The sequence below is a fragment of the Arachis ipaensis genome, chromosome B4 (genome assembly GCF_059453495.1).
Source record: "Arachis ipaensis isolate K30076 ecotype BB chromosome B4, ASM5945349v1, whole genome shotgun sequence".
Taxonomy (NCBI): Eukaryota; Viridiplantae; Streptophyta; class Magnoliopsida; order Fabales; family Fabaceae; genus Arachis; species Arachis ipaensis.
Genome location: NC_142439.1, coordinates 146,994,699 through 147,018,121, shown reverse-complemented (window position 1 = coordinate 147,018,121; position 23,423 = coordinate 146,994,699). Strand labels below are relative to the sequence as shown.

Here is a 23,423-nt window from a genome sequence, read left to right as displayed (position 1 = left end):
ATAATAAAAATAATCATTGAAATTTTAGATGTAAATTATTTTCATCTTTAAAATTTTAAAAATTCAAATTAGTTCTTATATATATATATTTTATTTTTTCTTGATAATATTAAATTTAAAATATTTTTTGATACTACTAATTTTAATAGAAATATAATTGACAAATAAAAAATTAGTAATGATATATTTTCTTCTTAAAAATTTTTTCAATAAAATTATCTCTCTTTTAATTCTTCTCAAAATCTCTCTTATTCTTTTCTATTCTAAAACATTTTTCTTACATTATTACATTTTGTTGGAACAAATATATATATATATATAATTAATTAATTAAAATATATGTATTTGCTAATCTAAACAAAGTTATATGCTCAAAATCAAAATTTATGTATGTTAACCTAAACAAAGTTATACCACTATTTTTTTTACTATATCTTTTTTTTATTACGGTATTACTTACATATAGGATGTAATGGTAGTGATATTAAAAATCAAAATTCAAGAAGATCAACAAATTTTGCTTCAATTTCAAACTTACAAAATATTGAAAATTTATTGCTTAATTATTATTATTATTATATATGCTAAACGAGTTGATTCTTAAGCGTACTACGTGCAAAAATCATAATAAATTTTTGTATGTTTCATATGTTTGAGATAGATTATATCATTTTTCTTTTAATATCACTACCATTACATCCTATATGTAAATAATACCGTAATGAAAAAAAAAAGATATAGTAGAAAAAAAATAGTGGTATAACTTTGTTTAGGTTAACATACATAAATTTTGATTTTGAGCATATAACTTTGTTTAGGTTAACAAATACATACATTTCAATTTTGAGTATATATATATTCCAGCAAAATGTAATAATGTAAAAAAAAGGTTTTAAAATAGAAACGAATAAGAGAGATTTTAAGAAGAATTAAAGGAGAGAGATAATTTTATTAAAAAAACTTTTAAGAAGAAAAGATACAATTACTAATTTTTTGTTTGTCAATTATATTTCTATTAAAATTAGAAGTATAAAAAAATATTTCAAATTTAATATTATTAAAAAAAATAAAAAAATTATATAAGGACTAATTTGATTAATTTTTAAAATTTTAGGAATGAAAATGACTTACGTCTGAACTTTCAAGAACTATTTTAATTATAAATAACTTTTTTACATGTCAAGTGACATATCAACCAATCATCTCGTGACACGTGGCATTAACCCACCACGTCATCATCCAACTGACGGAAGGACTAACGCGACCAAGTCGTGTATCTTTCAGGACGATTTCGATTAATTTTGTCTTTCGAAAACCAAAATAAAGATCAGGTATCTTTTAGGGACGATTTTGACTATTAACTCTTATAAAAAAAGGTTAATATTAACTAAATAAATTCTAAAAAATACAAAAGAGTTCATACGTGCTAATTTATTCTCTTGATAAGAATTATCATTATTTTTAAAAAATTTAAACTGAATTTTATTATAAAAACAAGATAAAAGACTCAAACAAGTGAACATCAATGTAGCACAATTGTAATTTTAAAATTTCTCAATTCTCAACTAAAGAGTTCTTCACAAGAAAAAAATGATAGTGTCTATCTTTCTGATTTCATATAATATACCATAAATTTAATAACATTATTAAATGTTCTGTGATGCATGTCAAGTAAGAAAAATGAAATTTAACCCAGCATATATATGTTTGTTTCTATCTCATGGATGATCTTGCTTTTGCGCTTGCTTAACACTCAAAATATCTTTTTAATTTCTCCATAGGACTGCAAAATGGTGGACAGTGTTGTTAGCTTTGCTTTGGACAACTTGTCGCGGTTGCTTGTTAGTGAAGTGACGTTACTATCGGGTGTGAAGGATCAAGTCAGGTCCCTATGCGATGAACTGAAGTTTATGGACATTTTCATCAAGAATTCTGAGGGAAAACGCAACGATCCATTGGTGAAAGAAGTGGTGAACCAGATCAAAGATGCAGCATATCAAGCTGAAGACGTGGTAGACACCTATGTCGTTAATGCCAATAAACAAAGAAGCAGAAATATGTTGAGCAAGTGCTTCCACAGCAAAGGCCATGTGATGATGCTCCATGAGGTGAATGATCAGATCACCACCATCAAGAGAAGAATCGATGAGATCTATCAAAACAAGTCCAAATATGGCATTCAACAAGATGATTTTGAAAGTCATGCGGGAAACAAAGAATTTGCAGAAGACTCGTTGATTGCGAGAAGGAGGGATGTGGAAGAAGAGGAGGTAGTAGGTCTGGTGTATGATTCCGATGAGGTGATTAGCCAACTTGAGGGAGGAGATTCGAGTCATAGAGTTGTTTGCATAACAGGCATGGGTGGTTTGGGAAAGACCACTCTTGCTCGAAAGATCTACAACAACGACAAGATCAAGAGCATGTTCCCGTGTTGTGTGTGGTGTTTTGTGTCCTACAATTACAGAGCTCAAGAATTATTAATGAGTCTTTTGAAGCTTTTGAATTTACCTGCAGAGGAGTATAAAGATTTAACTGATCAAGCAAAAATGAAAAGAAAGGTCAGAGAACGCATGAGTGGAAAGAAATACCTGGTAGTCCTAGATGACATCTGGGAAACTCAAGTGTGGAATGATTTGCAAGGAGCCTTTCCCGATGACAACAATGGTAGCAGAATATTGATAACCACACGTGTGAAGGATATTTCTCACTATACAAGAGCAACCTTTACTTACGAACTTCCATTTCTTAATGAAAGTCAAAGTTGGGAACTGTTCTGTAAAAAGGTGTTTTGCAAAGAAAAATGTCCTCACGAACTTGAAGTTCTTGGTAGAGAAATGGCTAAAGCCTGTAAAGGTTTGCCACTTGCCATCGTTGTGTTGGCAGGTATGGTTGCCAAAAAAGAGAGGTCACCAAGAGAATGGCTTAAAATCAAGAATCATGTTTCTTGGTATCTTGCTCAGGAGGAAGAATATCGAATTGTGACCAATATTCTGAAGCTTAGCTATGATGACCTTCCCCAAGCATTAAAGCCATGCTTTCTTTATTTGGGAGTGTATCCTGAAGATTATGAAATCCATGTGAGAAGATTGTGTCAACTGTGGATAGCTGAAGGGTTCATTCAGAAAAAAGAAGTTGGACCATCAAATTCACCAGAAGTAGAAGATATTGCTGACATGTATTTAGATAAGCTGGTGGAACGGAGCTTGGTGCAAGTGGCAAGTAGGAGGACTGATGGGGGTGTGAAGACATGTCGAGTCCATGATCTTCTTCGTGACCTATGCATTTCAGAGAGTAGGGAAAATAAATTTATGGAAGTGTGCACAAATTTGGATGCTATCAAGTGTAATTCTCGTAGGATGTCTCTCCAGTATAGAGGAGAACTGAGGCTAACCGAAGATAACCAATCATCTGCACGCTCTCTGCTTCTGTTTGGTGAAAGCACTTTCTGGGAGAATGAATCAGAAGGGTGGAAACAGATGTGGAATGGCTTCAAGTTGGCTCGTGTATTGGACATGAACCAAGTGAGGCTATGTTTATCACCTCGTGGATTGACGACATTGATCCATCTAAGGTTTTTGAAAGTTACAGCATCTTCTAGAAGAATTGGAGATGATGTTTTAGCTTCTATATGCAACCTTTGGAATCTAGAAACGCTATACTTATGGATTCAAGAGTCTATTACTCTACCAAACAAAATATGGAAACTCAAGTCACTCAGGCATATATACGTATGTTTAGCGCCAGCATCAATGTCAAGGATGAAAATCGGAGAAACAAAGGTGGAGAATCTTCAAACACTGCATGCAATCTTTCTTAATGCAAGAACAGCAAGCGTCCTAAACAAGGGCATGTTCCCCAACTTGACCAAATTAACTTTGTTTGGGGCGATAGAGCTGCCAGAAAAAGAATTCTTAGAGAACAGTTTGCAGTGCCTAAACAAACTCCGAACGCTAAAGCTACTTGGCATCGCGAAGCTTCCATTAGATCCGAATGCGTATCCTACAAGTCTTACCAAGATTACCATATCCTTTGCTCAGCTGGATGCAAGAATGATAAAGACCCTGGGACAGCTAGCCAACCTGCAAATCTTGAAACTCGTTGACGGAACCATAGATGGCGATGTTAATTGCGTAGCTGGTGACTTCCCACAGCTTCAAGTACTACATGTGAGGGACGTTCAACTGGATGGCAGGTGGAAAGTCGAGGAAGGAGCAATGCCTCAGATTCGATATTGCAACCCCCCTCACATCCTTGACTAAGAGTGATGAGGTTATATTCATCATCAACATTCGACCTTTGTTTTTTTTGTGTCTCTTTCCTTGGATATGTAGTTTCATTAAGATGTTCTGTGTTTAATTTGTTGGTTCATTGTAAAATAATTATGCGAGGAGTTGCTTTAATGTTTTTGTGTGTACTACTACTCCAAGCTTGACTCACTGATTTCAAGAGGAGAGTCTTGACTATGAAAGTGGAGTGAAATGAATTGTAATTATTCATGAGGTGTTGATTGTTGCGATTCAAATGCATTTCATACTGAATTTGAATATCTTTTTTCCAAGGGGTGAAATCCAAAAGGAGACTACTATTATTTGCAATAGCTGCTAAGACAACATTGTCCTTAGCAAAATGAAATTGAAACTCGTTTAAGGTATTTGAATGGATGAAGCTCCTTACAACTAGTTAAAAATTCAGCAAAAATACCAATGATATCAGTAGTATAATGTCTATTAAGTAGTGCTTTAGGTTCTCCACCTTCTAGAAAGCAAGCTGGTCTCTAATGCAGGCTCATAGCATAAAATTAACTATGTGGCTCAAAATTTAATTTGGTAAATTGTTGAACATATCATCATCAACATTGTTCTCTTCCCTGGAATAATCTGATGTTTCAGAAACTTAGGCTTAAAGAAAAAGGCACAGCACATGTTGATAGGGTCTTAACTGAGTAAAATATTGTGTACAAATATAAATATAAATTGGAATGAAAGAAAGATTGCTAAGTTGATAAAGCACATCCACATTCACAAAGTAAAAGGTTTCCTTGTTAATCTCTATTACATCAAAATAGAACCTAAAACTACAATTTTATTCACTACTCATTATGTAAATACAAAGAAAAGAATTGTTTCCCCTAGTAGTCACTGCTTGAAAGGGGTTCCTGACCATCATCACCAATGAAGGGGCCAATTGATATGATTAGGGGGGAAAAAGTGATTGGTAAGGACAATTTTGATTTCTGCTTTCGGTTTCTCAAACAATAGGGCTTCAAGATAGTATATATCTCTTAAACTAGATATGTCATACACATAAAATATGAATGCAGAAGTATTATATGATTACTAGTATCAGATACTATTATAAAAGGAGTTCATCACCAATTTTAAAGTATTTGTGCATGATAGATGAACATGAATGATTGGTTATTACCATTCCTCCAGTAGCAGACCTGAGATGAATGCAAGCAAGAACCGAACCAAGCAACTGTGCAAACCAATACAAAATGCTCCTCAAAAGGGTTATGTTTCCTCCAATGAAGGCACCAAAAGTAACAGCAGGGTTCACATGGTCACCAGAAATGTTTGCACCAACAGAGACAGCCACAATAAGACCAAATGCATGGGACAATGATGCAGCTATCAGACCAGATGGTATTGCTGGTCCATTGTTTGTAAGTTTATCTGCCAAAAAGTAACCATAATGTTACTTTTTTCACATTTTCACTAGTATCCTAAAATTCTCAAACTACCTTGTCTTTTCTAATTATTAGCCTTAAATGTGGACTAGATTCTGGTTATAATTGATTGAACCTTAGTGTGTAAGAGTATTACATTAATAGTGTATAAAATTGAACTATAAAGTATAAATTATTCTAAACTAATCTTAAAAAGGGGGTTGTATAGACTATAGAGTGGATACTATAAGCCATGCCAGAGACTTCACCAGCAAAAACAAAAATAAGCAATGAGAAGAATTCTGCAAATGCTGCTCTAATTGCATCAGGCTGAGCAGCCTCTCCAGGAGACCCAATTGCAATTCTTTGGACTGCCATCAATTCACTAATCACAACCAAATTATTGTGCTTATTTACTTTATTTATTTATTTATATATGGTTTGGTTGACAAGTGAGGAAAAGAAAGGTGTGAGATTTTTGTTTGCTCTTTAAATACAAAAACTAAGGGCCAAAGAAATGGTCAGTAAGACTATGATGTATTATGAAAGCATGGAGCCTACAATGACTATGAGACTGAGGTGGTTCATAGAGACACTTATAATTGACTTGGTCATAGTGTTTCCATGTTTTGTGGCTGTGATGAAGAATCAAAGTTATCACAGATAGATTAGAAAGGTATCATTTTTATTTTCATTTGGGGGGTGTATCCTGAAGATTATGAAATTCCTGTGAGAACATTGTGCCAACTGTGGATAGTTGAAGGGTTCATTCAGGGAAAAAAAAGTTGGAACATCAAATTCACCTGAACTAGAAAATATTGCTGACTTGTATTTAGATAAGCTTGTAGAACGAAGTTTGGTGCAAGTGGCAAATAGGAGGTGTGATAGTGGTGTCAAAACATGTAGAGTCCATGATCTTCTCCGCGATCTCTGCATTTCTGAAAGTAGAGAAAATAAGTTTATGGAAGTGTGCACCGAGTTGGATACTAATAAGTGCAATGCCTGTAGAATGTCTCTCCAGTATCGCGGACAATTCTTGCCAACCAAACACAACAAGTTGCATGCACGCTCTGTTCCGTTTTGGTGAAGAGACTTATTGGAATACTAAATCAAACGGGTGGAAAGCTATAATTAAAAACAAATAAATAAACCTATAATAATTTATAATTAAAAACTCGAAAAGTGTAATGAATACGGTGCCGAAAAAATGGTGTTTATCTACTAAAAAAAGGATAAAAGTTAATTTTTAATTTAAAAGATATAAAAATAAATTATTTTTTAGAGGATGTACTAACAATTTATTATTTTTTCTTTTATTTATTTTTAATTCCACTTATAAAATTAAAGGTGAGAATCACACTAAATTCTGTCAAGTGTTAAAAAAACTGATCTATATATAATAGCTAGGCATATAAGAACGAACAAGTCTTCACGCAGAACACTTCCAACCTCCATCATCGGTGAACCACAACTCCATTTTCTGAAATCTGACAAAATAAAGGTGATGTCTAAATCTAGCTTCTACGTGTTGTAATTATTAAATTACTCTTTCACCTTAATCTATGACAATAATAAAGAAGTTTTGTGATCCACAAATTCAACCCAATAAAATACATAAATTCAGTTACAATTTTAGTATTTATTATTTTATCTTATCTTATCTTTATCTTATTTTTATTTATTCTTATCTCATCTTTATTTGTTTTTATCTTTCATCGACCAATGCTTTATATATATTTAGTTTTACATTTATAATTTACAACTCAATCAATTCAATCAATCAAAAAATATAAAGTACAATATTTTTTATCTTTTTTTTATTCTTTCATAATTTTATCACTGATCTAGTATTCTAGTAGTGTACGTACGTATGTATTGCTCTCATAATGCATGAAAAATATAATACATTGTGTTGAATAGATGCGATTAGCTATAGTGGTAGATCAGATCAGATTATATATATGTGTATGTATTTATGTTATGTGTTTCCGTTGCATCAATATCATAATTCCCTACCTCATGTATGACCTTCAGTTCATGCTTAACACTAAAAATTCCTTTTTCTTGTAGGAAGATGGGGGACAGTGTTGTTACTATTGCCTTGGAGAACTTGTCAGGGCTGCTTGCTAATGAATTGATATCACTTTCGGGAGTGAACGATCAAATCAGGTACCTATGCAAACAACTGGAGTTCATGAACGTTTTCATGAAGAGTACAAAGGGAATGCGCGACAATGAGTCTGTGAGAGAAGTAGTGAACAAGATCAGAGATGTGGCACACAAAGCTGAAGACATGGTAGATACTTATGTTGTCAATGCTAACAAGCAAAGAGGCAGAAACATGTTGGTGAAGTACTTCTTCCACCGAAAAAACCATGTGATTATGCTTCCTGAGGTGAATGACAAGTTTGAAGCCATCTTGAGCAGTATCCTTGAGATCCGTGAAAAGATCAATGAAAACATGTTTATATATGGCATTCAACAAAGAAACAAAGAATTTGCAAAAGACTCATTGATTGCGAGGAGGAGGGATGTGGAAGAAGAGGAGGTAGTAGGCATGGTGCGTGACTCCGATGAGGTGATTAGACAACTCGAGGGAGGAGATTTGAGTCGTGAAGTTGTTTGCATATTAGGCATGGGTGGTTTGGGAAAGACCACTCTTGCTCGAAAGATCTACAACAACGACAAGATCAAGAGCATGTTCCCGTATTGTGTGTGGGGTTTTGTGTCAAATTATTACAGCGCTCAAGAGCTGTTAATGAGCATTTTGAAGCTTTTGGATCTACCAGAAGAGGAGTACAAATATTTAACCAATCCAGAGCAAATGAAAAGAAAAATCAGAGAATCCATGAGTGGAAAGAAATACCTGGTAGTCCTAGACGATATCTGGTATACTCAAGTGTGGGACGAGTTGCATGAAGCTTTTCCTCATGACAACAATGGTAGTAGAATATTGATAACCACCCGTATGGAGAATATTTCTCGCTATACAAATGCAACCTTTACTTACAGACTCTCATTCCTCGATGAAACTCAAAGTTGGGAACTGTTCTGTTACAAGGTGTTTGGCAAAGCAGGATGTCCTCTAGAACTTGAACCTGCTGGAAAAAAAATGGCTAAAGCCTGTAAAGGTTTGCCACTTGCCATTGTTGTGTTTACAGGTATGGTTGCAAAAAAAGAGAGGTCACTTAGAGAATGGAATAGAATCCAGAATCATATTTCTTGGTATCATGCTCACGAGGACTATCGAATTGTGACCGATATTCTGAAGCTTAGCTATGATTCCCTTCCTCGAACATTGAAGCCATGCTTTCTTTATTTGGGAGTGTATCCTGAAGATTATGAAATACCAGCGAGAACATTGTGTCAACTGTGGATATCTGAAGGTTTCATTCAGGCAACAGAAGCTGGACCATCAAATTCACAAGAAGTAGAAGATATCGCCGACATGTATTTAGATAATCTTGTGGAACGGAGCCTGGTGCAAGTGGCAAGTAAGAGGAGTGATGAGGGTGTGAAGACATGTAGAGTCCATCCTCTTCTTCGCGAGATTTGCATTTCCGAGAGCAAAGAAAACAAATTTATGGAAGTATGCGAGGAGTTGGATGCCAATAGAAGCGATTCCCGTAGAGTGTCTCTCCAGTATAAAGGAGAATGCTTACCAACCACAGGTGACAAATGGCTTGCACGCTCTCTACTCTTTTTTGGTGAAGAGACTCGTTGGGAACGTGAATCACAAGGGTGGAAACAGATAAGGAATGGCTTCAACTTGGCTCGTGTATTGGACATGAACCAAGTGGTGCTAGGTTTATCACCTCGTGGTTTGAAGACATTGATCCATCTAAGGTTTTTGAAAGTTACAGCATCTTCTAGAAGAATTGGAAATGATGTTTTAGCTTCTCTATGCAACCTTTCAAGTCTAGAAACGCTATACTTATGGCTTAGAGACGAAGTTACTCTACCAAACAAAATATGGAAGCTCAAGTCACTCAGGCATGTGTATTTAAACTTTGATAATATCATATTAAGAGAATGGACTCGAAAAGAATCAATGCCGAGGATAATCAGACAAAGGGCGAAGAGATTACAAATATGGTCTAAAGGAGCATCAATGTCGGAGATGAAAATTGGAGAAACAAAGGTGGAGAATCTTCAAACACTGAATAACATCTATCTTAATGCAAGAACAGCAAGCGTCCTAAACAAGGGCATGTTCCCCAACTTGACAAAATTAACTTTGCGTAGAGAGCCGACAAAGCTGCTAGAGCCAGAAAAAGAATACTTAGAGAACAGTTTGATGTGCCTAAACAAACTCCGAAGGCTAAAGCTACTTTGCATCGCGAAGCTTCCATTAGATCCGAATGCGTATCCTATAAGTCTTACCAAGATTACCATAGGATACTTTGGTAAACTGGATGCAGGAATAATAAAGACCCTGGGACAGCTAGCCAACCTGCGAACCTTGAAACTCGTTGGCGGAAGCATAAATGGCGATGTTAATTGCGTAGCTGGTGACTTCCCACAGCTTCAGGTACTACATCTGAGTGACGTTCAACTGGCTGGCAGGTGGAAAGTAGAAGAAGGAGCAATGCCTCATATTCGATATTGCATTAACCCTCACATCCATGACTAAGAGTGATGAAGTTATATCTCATCAACATTCGACCTTTGTTTTTCTTTGTGTCTTGATTACCGTTTAATATATCTTTCCTTGGATATGTAGTTTCATTACGATGTTGTGTGTTTAATTTATTGGTTCATTGTAAAATAATTATGCGGATATTGAGGAGTTGCTTTAATGTTTTTGTGGAGTTGCTTGATCTTTAGATTCCTTTAACTGCCAGGTAAGGCAGCCCAAGTTTAATTTTTGTGTGCTTTTCTTCTGTGTTTATTATATTTGATTGTCAGACTACAGGGTATTAAGTTTCATTTGCATTTTGTTACAATGACGAATATTGTGTACAAATATAAATATAAATTGGAATAAAAGAAAGATTGCTAAGTTGATAAAGCACATCCACATTCACAAAGTAAAAGGTTTCCTTGTTAATCTCTATTACATCAAAATAGTACCTAAAACTACAATTTTATTCACTACTCATTATGTAAATACAAAGACTAACATAAAGAAAAGAATTGTTTCCCCTGGTAGTCACTGCTTGAAAGGGGTTCCTGACCATCATCACCAATGAAGATATTATCATACATATTGGCAGCAATGGCACCACCAATGAAGGGGCCAACCCAATACAGCCAATGATGAGTCCATGACCAATTAACAACAGCAGGACCAAATGACGCTGCTGGATTCATTGATGCACCATCAAATGCACCACCTACTAAGATGTTTGCACCCACAACGTATCCAATTGCAATTGGGGCTACAATCCCCACATTTCCTTTCTTTGGATCCACACCTGTGCCATAAACTGTGTACACTAACCCAAATATCATCACTATTTCAAACACTAATGCATTCCATACTGACACACCAGAGGATAATGAGAAACCTGTTGTTTTCTGCAATGTCCTAATCAGAGTCTTAGTATATTGCTTGTTGCACAAGTAAGAGTCTTTGTATTGAAAATATGAATGTAACAAGAGAATGTTTTTAGTGAAAGGAGTTATTTAATGTTAGGGAGACAAATATCTTTCTTTCTTCCACAAATATCTCATGGCAAGAATTAATGCTAAGGAGACAGAGAAAAAAAAAAAACCAAAACTTATTTAATATTCATTAATTCAAGTTTTCACTAATTTTGATTAATTTTTTTTGTTACCAAATATTTTTGTTTATATATATTGTATTGAACTTTTGTCTATAAAGATGACTCTATATAAGATACAATAATATATTACTCACCTCCATCATCATCAACCAAACTAATTAAGATAATAAGATGGTTAACTAACTTTTGAGAATTGAAGCTTTGGTTTTTTAGATTTAAATTAATTCCTTTCTTGTATGTGTTAACCACCATTAGTAGATATTAATTATTGCTACCCCATTTTATTATTAGGCAATGGCTTTAGTTTGATACTTAGCTTGGTTCCATGTATACTTGCACAAACGTTGTGATGACGGCAAGAATAGATGCTTGTGACAAACACATAGATACACGGATTTGCTAATTATGATTACTTAAGGCACCTTAATTAATTATGGCATTCATTTAGAGATCATGGTCCATGCATGGTAACCTTTCCATTTCACAGTTGCTAATTGCTGTGCCTGGTGCTTCCCAATCACCCACTCACTACTATTTCAACTTCTCCACATAGCAAAGAAATTTATCAAACCATATTGAATGAATAATATTTAAGGTACACTCTTTCAACTTTAGGGTGTTTGCTCTATAATTTCTTACATAGCATAGCATAGCATGCATGAATTGAAGTGCCTAATTTATTTGTTGTTGCAAACTTATAATACTTGTTAAGTAGGAGCTCTCTTGAGAAAGGAACATCTTTCCAAATCAACGTAAGTTGTGTGTTATTGAAATAAACTACTGGTCAATTTAGTTAGAGTAATACTAAAGACATAAAATTATTTTATTTAACTTAATATATGTAACTTCATGCATGTAATATCTATTAAATTGGCTTTTAAAATTATACTTTTGTTTCAATTTGATTTTCAAAGCTTCGACAATTTGATTTCCTAATTTAGTATTTGTGACCCACGTTGGTTTCTGGCTTTATTTTTGTCACAGAACTATCAACATCATACTGACGGACAATTATCTGCTAAATTTTCTAACAGCTATTTGAAATAGTAATTAAATTTTTTTTTACCTCAATTTTCTTTCCACAAAACATTTAAAACCCTCCGTTTCTATTTCAACACGTCGTTAACAGTTCTATACCGAAAATATGATCAAGAACTAATTTGAGTCATTAATATCCAGTTAAAAGATTAAATTGTGTAAATTGAAATTTTGAGAATCGGATTAAAGCACATGTATATTTTCAAAGATCAATTTAAGTATTATCTTAATATATTACTCAATTATTTGAAGGATAATTAAATTAAAGAATAAAAAATAAAATAAATAATAATTAAGAAATACAAAATAAAATAACTAACTTTAAATTATTTTGGGTTGATTATTTTCTATTCACTCCTAAACATTTAATTATGTTTGTTTTACTCTATAGTTCCACCTCCTAATTTTCATGAATGCTCTGCCTTTCTTCTATTTCGTATTTATATTAAATGACATATTACTATTTCTAAATTATTATTTTATACTTGTTATTGAAAAATATTATAAATGATTACAATTAATTTATTATCCACATAACTTTTTTATGATTATATCTACCATATATAAACATATTATTAACATAGATTGTGTAATGTTTATTTTTATTTTCTTCTCAAAATAAGATAATAAAATAGTACATTAAGTCAGTTATTTACTACTTAAAGAGACGTATTTTTAAGATTAAATTTTAAACAAATATTTGATATCATTCATAGTGTGCCATAAACACAACGAGTTGATGAAATTGCGAAGAGCAATTACTAACTATTCGTTGAAGATAGTTTGGTGTTTCAACCGTAATGAAATATTAACAATATTAAGTAAATAAAAAAATAGTATTGTATGTTAATTATAGCAAAATTTTCTTTATATTCTTAGTGAGAAAATTAAAATCATTATTAATTATTTTATGAAATCTGTCGCACTTTGGCTGGGAAATTATTTTTCTGTGCTGATGAATTAGACTAGACATCTTTTCAATTTTGCAGAGCCGGAAAAGAAAAAAAAAAAGTGAATGATAACTAATTGGGAGATAAAGACGCTTAAAACGTTTTTTTTTGTAAAGATGTTTTTTAGTAATTAACATTCAATACATATAATCGATTAAATCGTGTTGTTTTTATTAAAATTAGATCAGATAAATTAATTTGGCCGAAAAATCGGTAAACCAAATCTTAAACCGATCTAAATTAATTTTTTTTAATAGAAAATGACTACAATAACTTTATTATAGAAAATGACTAAAATACTTCTATTATATATATTTTTTTAAAATTTGAGAATCCTAATAAATTCTAATTCTATGACACAGCGCAGCGCAGAGAAAAGAAAAGAATTAGTATTTAGAGTTCTTAATATATATATATATATATATATATATAATAATAATAATAATAATAATAATAATAATAAGAATAAGAGTATTTTAATTATTTTTTATAATAGATATATTATAGTAATTTTTATAAAAAAATTAATTTAGATCAGTTCAAGGTGTAGTTCACTAATTTTTTAGCCAAATTAATTTATCTAATTTAATTTTAACAAAAATAATACGATTTAATTAATTACATATATTAAATTTTAATTACTAAAAAATATTTTAAAAAAAAGACGTTTTAAACGTGGTTCCTAACTTTAAATAACTTAATGATATTGTGATGTACACCTCATATAGAAATTAAAGTACGAATTTGTTATTTATCTTTTGAACATGTTATATATGGCAGATAAACGATATATACATCAGCTATTTGGGGTTGGCTACAAATTATGCTTGCATCTTCTTATCAATAATTCAGGTAATTATTATTATTATTATTATTATTATTATTATTATTATTATTATTTGAGATTTTGAGAAAATATTTGATGAGATAATGTTGTTACATGAGCTAATCACTTATCAGATAATTAGTTCTTTAGTTAGTTAGCCAATTAGCATTTGTAAATAATTAGTTAGAAGCTGACGTGGTAAGTTAGTTATTGTGCTGAGTGGGAGTTGGCTAGTTTACTGGTTTTAGTAGTTAGTTATAGCAAGTGCTATTTATAGCAAAATGTGATGTTATATATCATTTATTCTTGTAGTAACTATAAATTTCTCGCTTTAACGATCATAAAACACATTATGATGAGTTAATGTTATTGTCTCCTAGAAAAATGTCACTCAGATAAAGACGCTTAAAATATATTTTTTTAAAGATGTTTTCATGTTATATTTTAATTAGTTTTTGTATAATTTATTTGGTGTTCTTCAACACATATTATTAAATTTCTCAAAAGATTTTCTTTCCAAAAATAATAAAAAGTACTTAATTTAGACTAAAACCAAAAAGGTAATAAATTAACTATTAATTTTTTTTAAAAGATTATTTACATAAAAAATATATCACATTCATCAAAAAAAAAAAAATATATATATATATATATATATATATAACAAGCTCTTAAAATTTTTATAAATAAAAAAATAATTAATTTATATTCGTACAATATATAAAATAATTACTATATTATTATTATATTATATATTAAGATTCACTCATTTAAATTTTATTTTAATATAAGCATTAGAAATAAATAAATTTTTTATAACAAAATGTAGTGTAACAAAATATATATAATATTAATTAGTTCTTAAAAAATTCTAAAAAAATAGTTTCTTTCATTTTAGTAAAATAACTATTTATTAAAGTAGACAAATTAATTATTTTCTTCTTATATACAGTTTTTTTAAAACATAAAAGTAATTAATTAGGACATTGGTTAAGATAATTAAAGTCACTATTTCATTAAATTTTTAATTTAAAGAAAAATCCTAGTTAATTTTGGTATAGAAATTTCGAATTTGAAAACATTGATAAAATTATGTTGAATTTTGATTTATTTTATTCTCATTTAAATTAATCGCTACATAAGTTAAAGTTCTGTTTTGAAGTTATATTCGAGCTTTAATCTGATTTTTAAAGTTTCAATTTACTTAGTTTGATTTTTTAACTTAGGTACCCGTGACTCATATTAGGGTTTTAAGTGTTTAGTTGAAAAAAATAAGGTAAAAAAAATTTTAATTGTCACATCAAACAGTCGCTAGAATGTATAATGTAACAGTCGTTAGTCCATCTCAGCATGTCGTTAACGATTTTGTGATATAGTGATAAAAATAAGATTAGAAACCAATGTGAGTCATAACTATTAAGTTGGGAGACTAAATTGAGTAAATCGAAATTTTTGAAATTAGATCGAAGCATAGTTGTTAGAACCAAACCAGTGATCGAACCGGTCAAGCTACTGGTTTACTGGTCTATTGGTTCAACCGATAAATCATTGGTTGAACCGATAAAATCGGTCTCACGTAAATATAAAATAGTTAAAAACTTAAAATTAAAATTTAAAATATATATCTTCACTAACATTTTATGAAGAATCAAGTCTCAACTTCTAAAATAACTAATATAAAAAAATCATAAAATTTTAATACTACAATAGTATCTTATTTTGACACAATAAAAAAATAATTAATTCACAAAACCTATCATCTAACTATAATATCAGTAGATTTTAACACTAACATCAAAACAAATAACCTTAATCACAATACTAACAATAAAATAGATCAAGTAAATTAATAAATTTTTAGTGAAATTTATATTTATATTAATAATGGTATATAATTAAAATATAATTAATTTTAAAAATAGAAAAAACAAAAATTAAATTAAATTAGATATTTATGTATACTATATAATTAAAATATAATACTTATTATTATTATTATTATTATTATTATTATTATTATTATTATTATTATTATGTACATTAAAAAATAACAGGCCAAATTATTGTCATAACATAATAGAAGTATGGATGTTTATTATTCTTCTCTAATGGAGGAAATAAAATTCTTTTCAATAGTTTATTTGACGTTTAGTAGAATAAAAATAAATTTTATTAGAATAAATTTTAGTACGAGTTTAATATTTTTATTCATCATAAAATATTTATAGAATTCCTCATAGATAAATTTTGGAAAAAAAAACATGATTTTTAATTTTATTTTTAAATAAACTTTATTTTTAATTTTAAAATAAATTTTAATTTTAATTTTTAATAATATTAATTTTTTATCGTATATAATTATTCAATTATTTTTTAATCATATATAAATAAATTACTCTTAATAAGTTTTTTTGTGTTATTCAATTATCTTTTTTAAAAAATAATTAAACTTTTCACAACAAAAATAATAAAAAAAATTATGAACGAAAAAAATTAACTCTCCTGATACTTTTTTGTATTTTTATTTATATTTTAATTATAAACATAAATATAATTTAATTATATTATTTATGAATGTGACTATAGATGTAGATAAAATTTAGTTATATTACTTATATATAGTTTTATTGTATTGTATTGCTTATAAAGTTAGATTATAATTATGACAATAGAATTGTTTTTGTATTTTTATATGTGTGACTAATTGGTGGTGTTAAAACATTACTCTTAATTATAAATAAGGTTTATAATTTAAAAAATTAAAGACTCAATTAAAAAGATACGAAAAAAATGATGTTAAAATATTCTAACTCTTTAAAATAAAAATATTTGAAATTCAATTAAAAATTATTTAAAATTTAAACTCAATAAAAATTTATATTCAATGTGTTTTGTATTAAATATATTTAATAACCTATTATATCATATTAGTTGAAATTAATTTTTATAATGTTAATTTTTTAATAACACTTTATTAGAAAAATAATCTTTTCAGAATTTTTTAAAAATTAATTAATATTATATATATTTTGTTACATTACATCTTGTTATGAAAAATTCATTTATTTCTAATACTTACATTAAAAATAAAAATAAAATTTAAATTAGTAAATTTTAATCTATAATATAATAATAATATAGTAATTATTTTATATATTATACGAATAAAAATTAATTATTGTTTTATTTATAAAAAATTTAAGAGCTTGTTATATATATATATATATATATATTTATGAATGTGATATATTTTTTATGTAAATAATCTTTTAAAAAAAATCTAATAGTTAATCTATTATCTTTTTTGTTTTAGTCTAAATTAAATATTTTTTATTATTTTTGGAAAGAAAATCTTTTGAGGAATTTAATAATATGTGATGAGGAACACCGAATAAATTATATAGAAACGAATTAAAACATAACATAAAAACATCTTTAAAAAAAGACGTTTTAGGCGTCTTTATCTGAGTGGCCTCCCTCTTAGAATATGTCAAATAATAATTTTCTTAGCGTAAATTTTTAGTCACAGTAATTATTTAAACGAAAGATCACTCATCACTTAACGCATATGAATGAGATTTTAAATTAGGAGAATATATTCTTATTTAATTTTTTTTTTAATTTGTTCTGCTTAGGTTGTACCTACCACCTAACTGGAATTTAAATACAACATCACCTGTTGAAGTTCATTTAAGATTTTGTATGCGGATCCTCATCAATAATAATCTAGGTGAGAGATACATTTACTTGTCCTCTTGTATTTTCTTTGTATGACTGATAATGCACATTCTCCTTATATATATATATGTTAATAATATTATTGTTATATAATTATATTTTAAATAAGCCATATTATTACGGATTTTAAATAAGATATCTAAATAAAAGTTTAAATATGCGAATATATGTGTTGAAAGTTACTTAGATTTGGTCATTTTTTATCTTATAATTTTTATGTTCTTAACTCTTAGCTTTGTCCAATTATAATTTTTTTTTAACATTTTTCGTCAATAAAATAGGTATTACTTGCTCTAAAACAGTTGTTGTATAGTTTTTTTTGGTTGTTTTGTCCTTAATTTAAAGAATAAATATGTTTAATTTACTCAAATATTTAGTTTTAAGAAAAAAAAGATCACCGTGTCTATTTTCCTTTTTAATTTGATATAATATGCTATTAATTTCATAGTATTATTGTCTAATCCTTTCCTAAATGTTTTCTCATCATCTTATTTAATTTGTTTTTATAATTTTATGCATGCCAAGTAAGAAAAAGAAATTGAATGAGATTGATTATTGATTATTGATTATAGTTGACCCAACATATATATTTGTTTCTATCTAGTATTTCATATTGATAGAATTTATATTTATTTTATTTTTTTATTCTCTTGGATGATCTTGCTTTCTTGCTTTCACGGACTCAACAATATCTCTTAAATTTTCTCGTAGAATCACAAAATGGATAATGTTGTAACCTTTGTTCTGGACAACTTGTTGCGGTTGCTTGTTAGTGAAGTAACATTGCTTTCGGGCGTGAAGGATCAAATCAGGTCTCTATGTGATGAACTGATGTTCATGAACATTTTCATCAAGAGTTCTGAGGAAAAGCGCGGTGATCCGGTGGTGAGAGAAGTGGTGAAACAGATCAGAGATGTTGCATACGAAGCTGAAGACGTGGTAGACACCTATGTTGTCAATGTCAACAAGCAAGGAAGCAGAAACATGTTGAGCAAGTGCTTCCACAGTAAAGACCATGTGATGATGCTCCATGAGGTGAATGATCAGATTACTACCATCAAGAGAAGGATCGATGAGATCTATCAAAATAAGTCCAAATACGGCATCCAATAAGGTGATTTTGAAAGTCATATGGGAAACAAAGAACTTGCAGAAGATTCATTGATTGCGAGAAGGAGGGATGTGGAAGAAGAGGAGGTAGTAGGCTTGGTGCATGACTCCAATGAGGTGATTAGCCAACTTGAAAGAGGAGATTGGAGTCGTAGAGTTGTTTGCATATTAGGCATGGGTGGATTGGGAAAGACCACTCTTGCTCGAAAGATCTACAACGGCGACAAGATCAAGAGCATGTTTCGCTGTTGTGTATGGGGTTTTGTGTCCAACGACTACAGAGCGCAAGAATTATTAATGAGTCTTTTGAAGCTTTTGGATTTACCTGCAGAGGAGTACAAAGATTTAACCGATCAAGCAAAAATGAAAAGAAAGGTCAGAGAACGCATGAGTGGAAAGAAATACCTGGTAGTTTTAGATGACATCTGGAATACTCAAGTGTGGGATGATTTGCAAGGAGCCTTTCCTGATGACAACAATGGTAGCAGAATATTGATAACCACACGTGTGAAGGATATTTCTCACTATACAAGAGCAACCTTTACTTACGAACTTCCATTTCTCAATGAAAGTCAAAGTTGGGAACTGTTCTGTAAGAAGGTGTTTTGCAAAGAAAAATGTCCTCATGAACTTGAACCTCTTGGCAGAGAAATGACTAAAGCCTGTAAAGGTTTGCCACTTGCCATCATTGTGTTAGCAGGTATGGTTGCCAAAAAAGAGAGATCACCAAGAGAATGGATTAAAATCAATAATCATGTTTCTTGGTATCTTGCTCAGGAGGAAGAATATCGAATTGTGACTAATATTTTGAAGCTTAGCTATGATGACCTTCCCCAAGCATTAAAGCCATGCTTTCTTTATTTGGGAGTGTATCCTGAAGATTATGAAATCCATGTGAGAAGATTGTGTCAACTGTGGATAGCTGAAGGGTTCATTCAGAAAAAAGAAGTTGGACCATCAAATTCACCAGAAGTAGAAGATATTGCTGACATGTATTTAGATAAGCTGGTGGAACGGAGCTTGGTGCAAGTGGCAAGTAGGAGGACTGATGGGGGTGTGAAGACATGTCGAGTCCATGATCTTCTTCGTGACCTATGCATTTCAGAGAGTAGGGAAAATAAATTTATGGAAGTGTGCACAAATTTGGATGCTATCAAGTGTAATTCTCGTAGGATGTCTCTCCAGTATAGAGGAGAACTGAGGCTAACCGAAGATAACCAATCATCTGCACGCTCTCTGCTTCTGTTTGGTGAAAGCACTTTCTGGGAGAATGAATCAGAAGGGTGGAAACAGATAAAGAAAGGCTTCAAGTTGGCTCGTGTATTGGACATGAACAGAGTGGTGCTATGTTTATCACCTCGTGGATTGAAGACATTGATCCATCTAAGGTTTTTGAAAGTCAGAGCATCTTCTGTAAGAATTGGAAATGATGTTTTAGCTTCTCTATGCAACCTTTCGAATCTAGAAACCCTATACTTAGGGATTGAAAAGCCTATTACTCTACCAAACAAAATATGGAAGCTCAAGTCACTCAGGCATGTGTATTTAGACATTGATGTTTACGTATTAACAGAAAAATTGTCTGTAGGAGCATCAATATCGAGGATGAAAATTGGAGAAACAAAGGTGAAGAATCTTCAAACACTGCGTAGCATCTATCTTAATGCAAGAACAGCAAGCGTCCTAAGCAAGGGCATGTTCCCCAACTTGACAAAATTAACTTTGTGTCGAGAGGTGACAGAGCTGCCAGAGCCACCAGAAAAAGAATTGTTAGAGAACAGTTTGCGGTGCCTAAACAAACTCCGAACGCTAAAGCTACTTGGCATTGCGAAGCTTCCATTAGATCGGGATGCGTATCCTACAAGTCTTACCAAGATTACCATAGGATACTTTCCTCCACTGGATGCAAGAATGATAAAGACCCTGGGACAGCTAGCCAACCTGCGAACCTTGAAACTCTTTCGCGGAGGCATAATTGGCGATGTTAATTGCGTAGCTGGTGACTTCCCACAGCTTCAAGTACTACATCTGACTGACGTTCAACAATATGGTAGATGGAAGGTAGACGGAGGAGCAATGCCTCAGATTCGATATTGCAACGACCCTCGCATCCTTTGACCTTTGTTTTTCTGTGTGTCTTGACTCCCGTTTAATATCATTCCTTGGATATGTAGTTTCATTACGATGTTGTTTGTTTAATTTGTTGGTTCATTGTAAAATAATTATGCGGATATTGAGGAGTTGCTTTAATGTTTTTGTGTGTACTACTACTAATGTTATTGCTTGATATTTAGATTCCATCAACAGCCAGGTAAGAAAGCCCAAGTTTAATTTTTGTGTGCTTTTCTTCTGTGTTTATTTTATTTGATTGTCGGACTACAGGGTATTAAGTTTCATTTGCATTTTGTCACAACGAGGAATATTGTGTACAAATATAAATATAAATTGGAATGAAAGAAAGATTGCTAAGTTGATAAAGCACATCCACATTCACAAAGTAAAAGGTTTCCTTGTTAATCTCTGTTACATCAATTTTATTCACTACTCATTATGTAAATACAAAGAAAAGAATTGTTTCCCCTAGTAGTCACTGCTTGAAAGGGGTTCCTGACCATCACCAATGAAGATATTATCATACATAATGGCAGCAATGGCAGCACCAATGGAGGGGCCAACCCAATACACCCAATGATGAGTCCATGACCAATTAACAACAGCAGGACCAAATGACACTGCTGGATTCATTAATGCACCATCAAATGCATCACCTACTAAGATGTTTGCACCCACAATGAATCCAATTGCAATTGGGGCTACAATTCCCACATTTCCTTTCTTTGGATCCACTGCTGTGCCATAAACTGTGTACACTAACCCAAATGTCATCACTATTTCAAACACCAATGCATTCCATTCTGACACACTAGAGGATAATGAGAAACCTGTTGTTTCCTGCAATGTCCTAATCAGTGTCTTAGTATATTGCTTGTTGCACAAGTAAGAGTCTTTGTATTGAAAATATGAGTGTAACAAGAGAATGTTTCTAGTGAAAGGAGTTGTTTAAACAATAGCAAAAGATACAAGATTAAGCATATATCATAAGTATTCAAGATTTAAATTGCTAATGTCACATGATCACTTAAAAAAATTGTCTGATTTTATACTCTATTCTTAATCACTGATGTAGAAACCATTATTATAATGATATGAGCATAGAAAAGTGATTGGTAAGGACAGTTTTGATTTCTATCTTCAGTTTTTCAAATGATAGAACTTCAAATTTGAAGTATTTGTGCATGATAGATGAACATGAATGATTGGTTATTACCATTCCTCCAGCAGCAAACTTGAGAAGAATGCAAGCAAGAACTGAACCAAGCAACTGTGCAATCCAATACAAAATGCTCCTCAAAAGGGTTATGTTTCCTCCAATGAAGTTACCAAAAGTAACAGGGTTCACATGGTCACCAGAAACGTTTGCACCAACAGAGACAGCCGCAATAAGACCAAATGCATGGGACAATGATGCAGCTACCAGGCCAGATGGTGTTGCTGGTCCATTGTTTGTTAGTTTATCTGCCAAAAAGTAACCAAAATGTTACTTATTTCACATTTTCACTAGAATCCTAAAATTCTTAAACTACTTTGCCTTTTCTAATAATTAGCCTTAAATGTGGACTAGATTCTGGTTATAATTGATTGAACCTTAGTGTGTAAGATTATTACATTAATAGTGTATAAAATTGAACTATAAAGTATAAATTATTCTAAACTATTCTTTTAACTATCTATTATAAGAAATAATTGTCAAATATAACTTTTCTTTTTCACTTAACTTCATTTGTTGATGACCCTTTCAGTGCATCTAAATTAATCTAAACATTTGTAAACTAAAAAGAGGGTTGTCTAGAGTGTATCCTATAAGCCATGCCAGAGCCATCACCAGCAAAAACAAAAATAAGCAATGAGAAGAATTCTGCAAATGCTGCTCTAATTGCATCAGGCTGAGCAGCCTCTCCAGGAGACCCAATTGCAATTCTTTGGACTGCCATCAATTCACTAATCACAACCAAATTAGTGTACTTATTTATTTATTTATATATGGTTTGGTTGAAAAGTGAGGAAAAGAAAGGTGTGAGATCTTTGTTTGCTCTTTAAATACAAAAACTAAGGGCCAAAGAAATGGAGCCTACAATGACTATGAGAGTGAGGTTGTTCATGGAGACACTTATAAGTGACTTGGTCATAGTGTTGCCATGTTTTGTGGCTGTGATGAAGGATCAAAGTTATCACAGATAGATTAGAAGGGTATCATTTAGATTTAATGATGACTATGCTTTATTTTCATTTTCATTTTCATTTTC

General features: G+C 31.2%; 4 protein-coding genes and 2 pseudogenes across 5 annotated transcripts; 3 read left to right on the top strand and 3 right to left on the bottom strand.

Annotated features, from left to right (window-relative positions):
- The first annotated feature begins 1,790 nt into the window (after positions 1 to 1,790).
- Positions 1,791 to 4,259, top strand: LOC107635642 (disease resistance protein RPP13-like). The gene has a single exon (XM_088485889.1). It carries the CDS (start codon positions 1,791 to 1,793, stop codon positions 4,257 to 4,259), a length of 2,469 nt encoding a protein of 822 aa, XP_088342015.1.
- A 106-nt stretch (positions 4,260 to 4,365) lies between these two features.
- LOC107637448 (aquaporin TIP1-3 pseudogene) lies at positions 4,366 to 6,046 on the bottom strand (annotated as a pseudogene).
- A 1,696-nt stretch (positions 6,047 to 7,742) lies between these two features.
- On the top strand, positions 7,743 to 10,301 carry LOC107637447 (putative disease resistance RPP13-like protein 3). The gene has a single exon (XM_016340860.3). The coding sequence runs from the start codon at positions 7,743 to 7,745 to the stop codon at positions 10,299 to 10,301; it is 2,559 nt and encodes an 852-aa protein (XP_016196346.3).
- A 485-nt stretch (positions 10,302 to 10,786) lies between these two features.
- LOC107637446 (aquaporin TIP1-3 pseudogene) lies at positions 10,787 to 11,122 on the bottom strand (annotated as a pseudogene).
- Positions 11,123 to 11,864: 742 nt separating this feature from the next.
- LOC107637445 (disease resistance protein RPP13-like) lies at positions 11,865 to 21,195 on the top strand. The gene is made up of 4 exons (XM_088485711.1): positions 11,865 to 11,992; positions 14,166 to 14,237; positions 17,847 to 17,941; positions 18,661 to 21,195. Exon 4 carries the CDS (start codon positions 19,081 to 19,083, stop codon positions 21,175 to 21,177), a length of 2,097 nt encoding a protein of 698 aa, XP_088341837.1. The 5' UTR covers positions 11,865 to 11,992; positions 14,166 to 14,237; positions 17,847 to 17,941; positions 18,661 to 19,080; the 3' UTR covers positions 21,178 to 21,195.
- Positions 21,196 to 21,639: 444 nt separating this feature from the next.
- On the bottom strand, positions 21,640 to 23,111 carry LOC107635643 (aquaporin TIP1-3-like). 2 transcript variants are annotated; one of them, XM_088485712.1, is made up of 3 exons: positions 22,979 to 23,111; positions 22,369 to 22,635; positions 21,640 to 22,001 (listed from the first exon to the last, which is right to left on the bottom strand). In XM_088485712.1, the coding sequence occupies exons 1-3, from the start codon at positions 23,109 to 23,111 to the stop codon at positions 21,640 to 21,642; spliced, it is 762 nt and encodes a 253-aa protein (XP_088341838.1). The 2 variants fall into 2 exon arrangements, with proteins under 2 accessions (XP_088341838.1, XP_016194653.1); XM_016339167.3 differs by having other exon boundaries at positions 21,640 to 22,011; positions 22,388 to 22,635.
- Between the last annotated feature and the right edge of the window lie 312 nt (positions 23,112 to 23,423).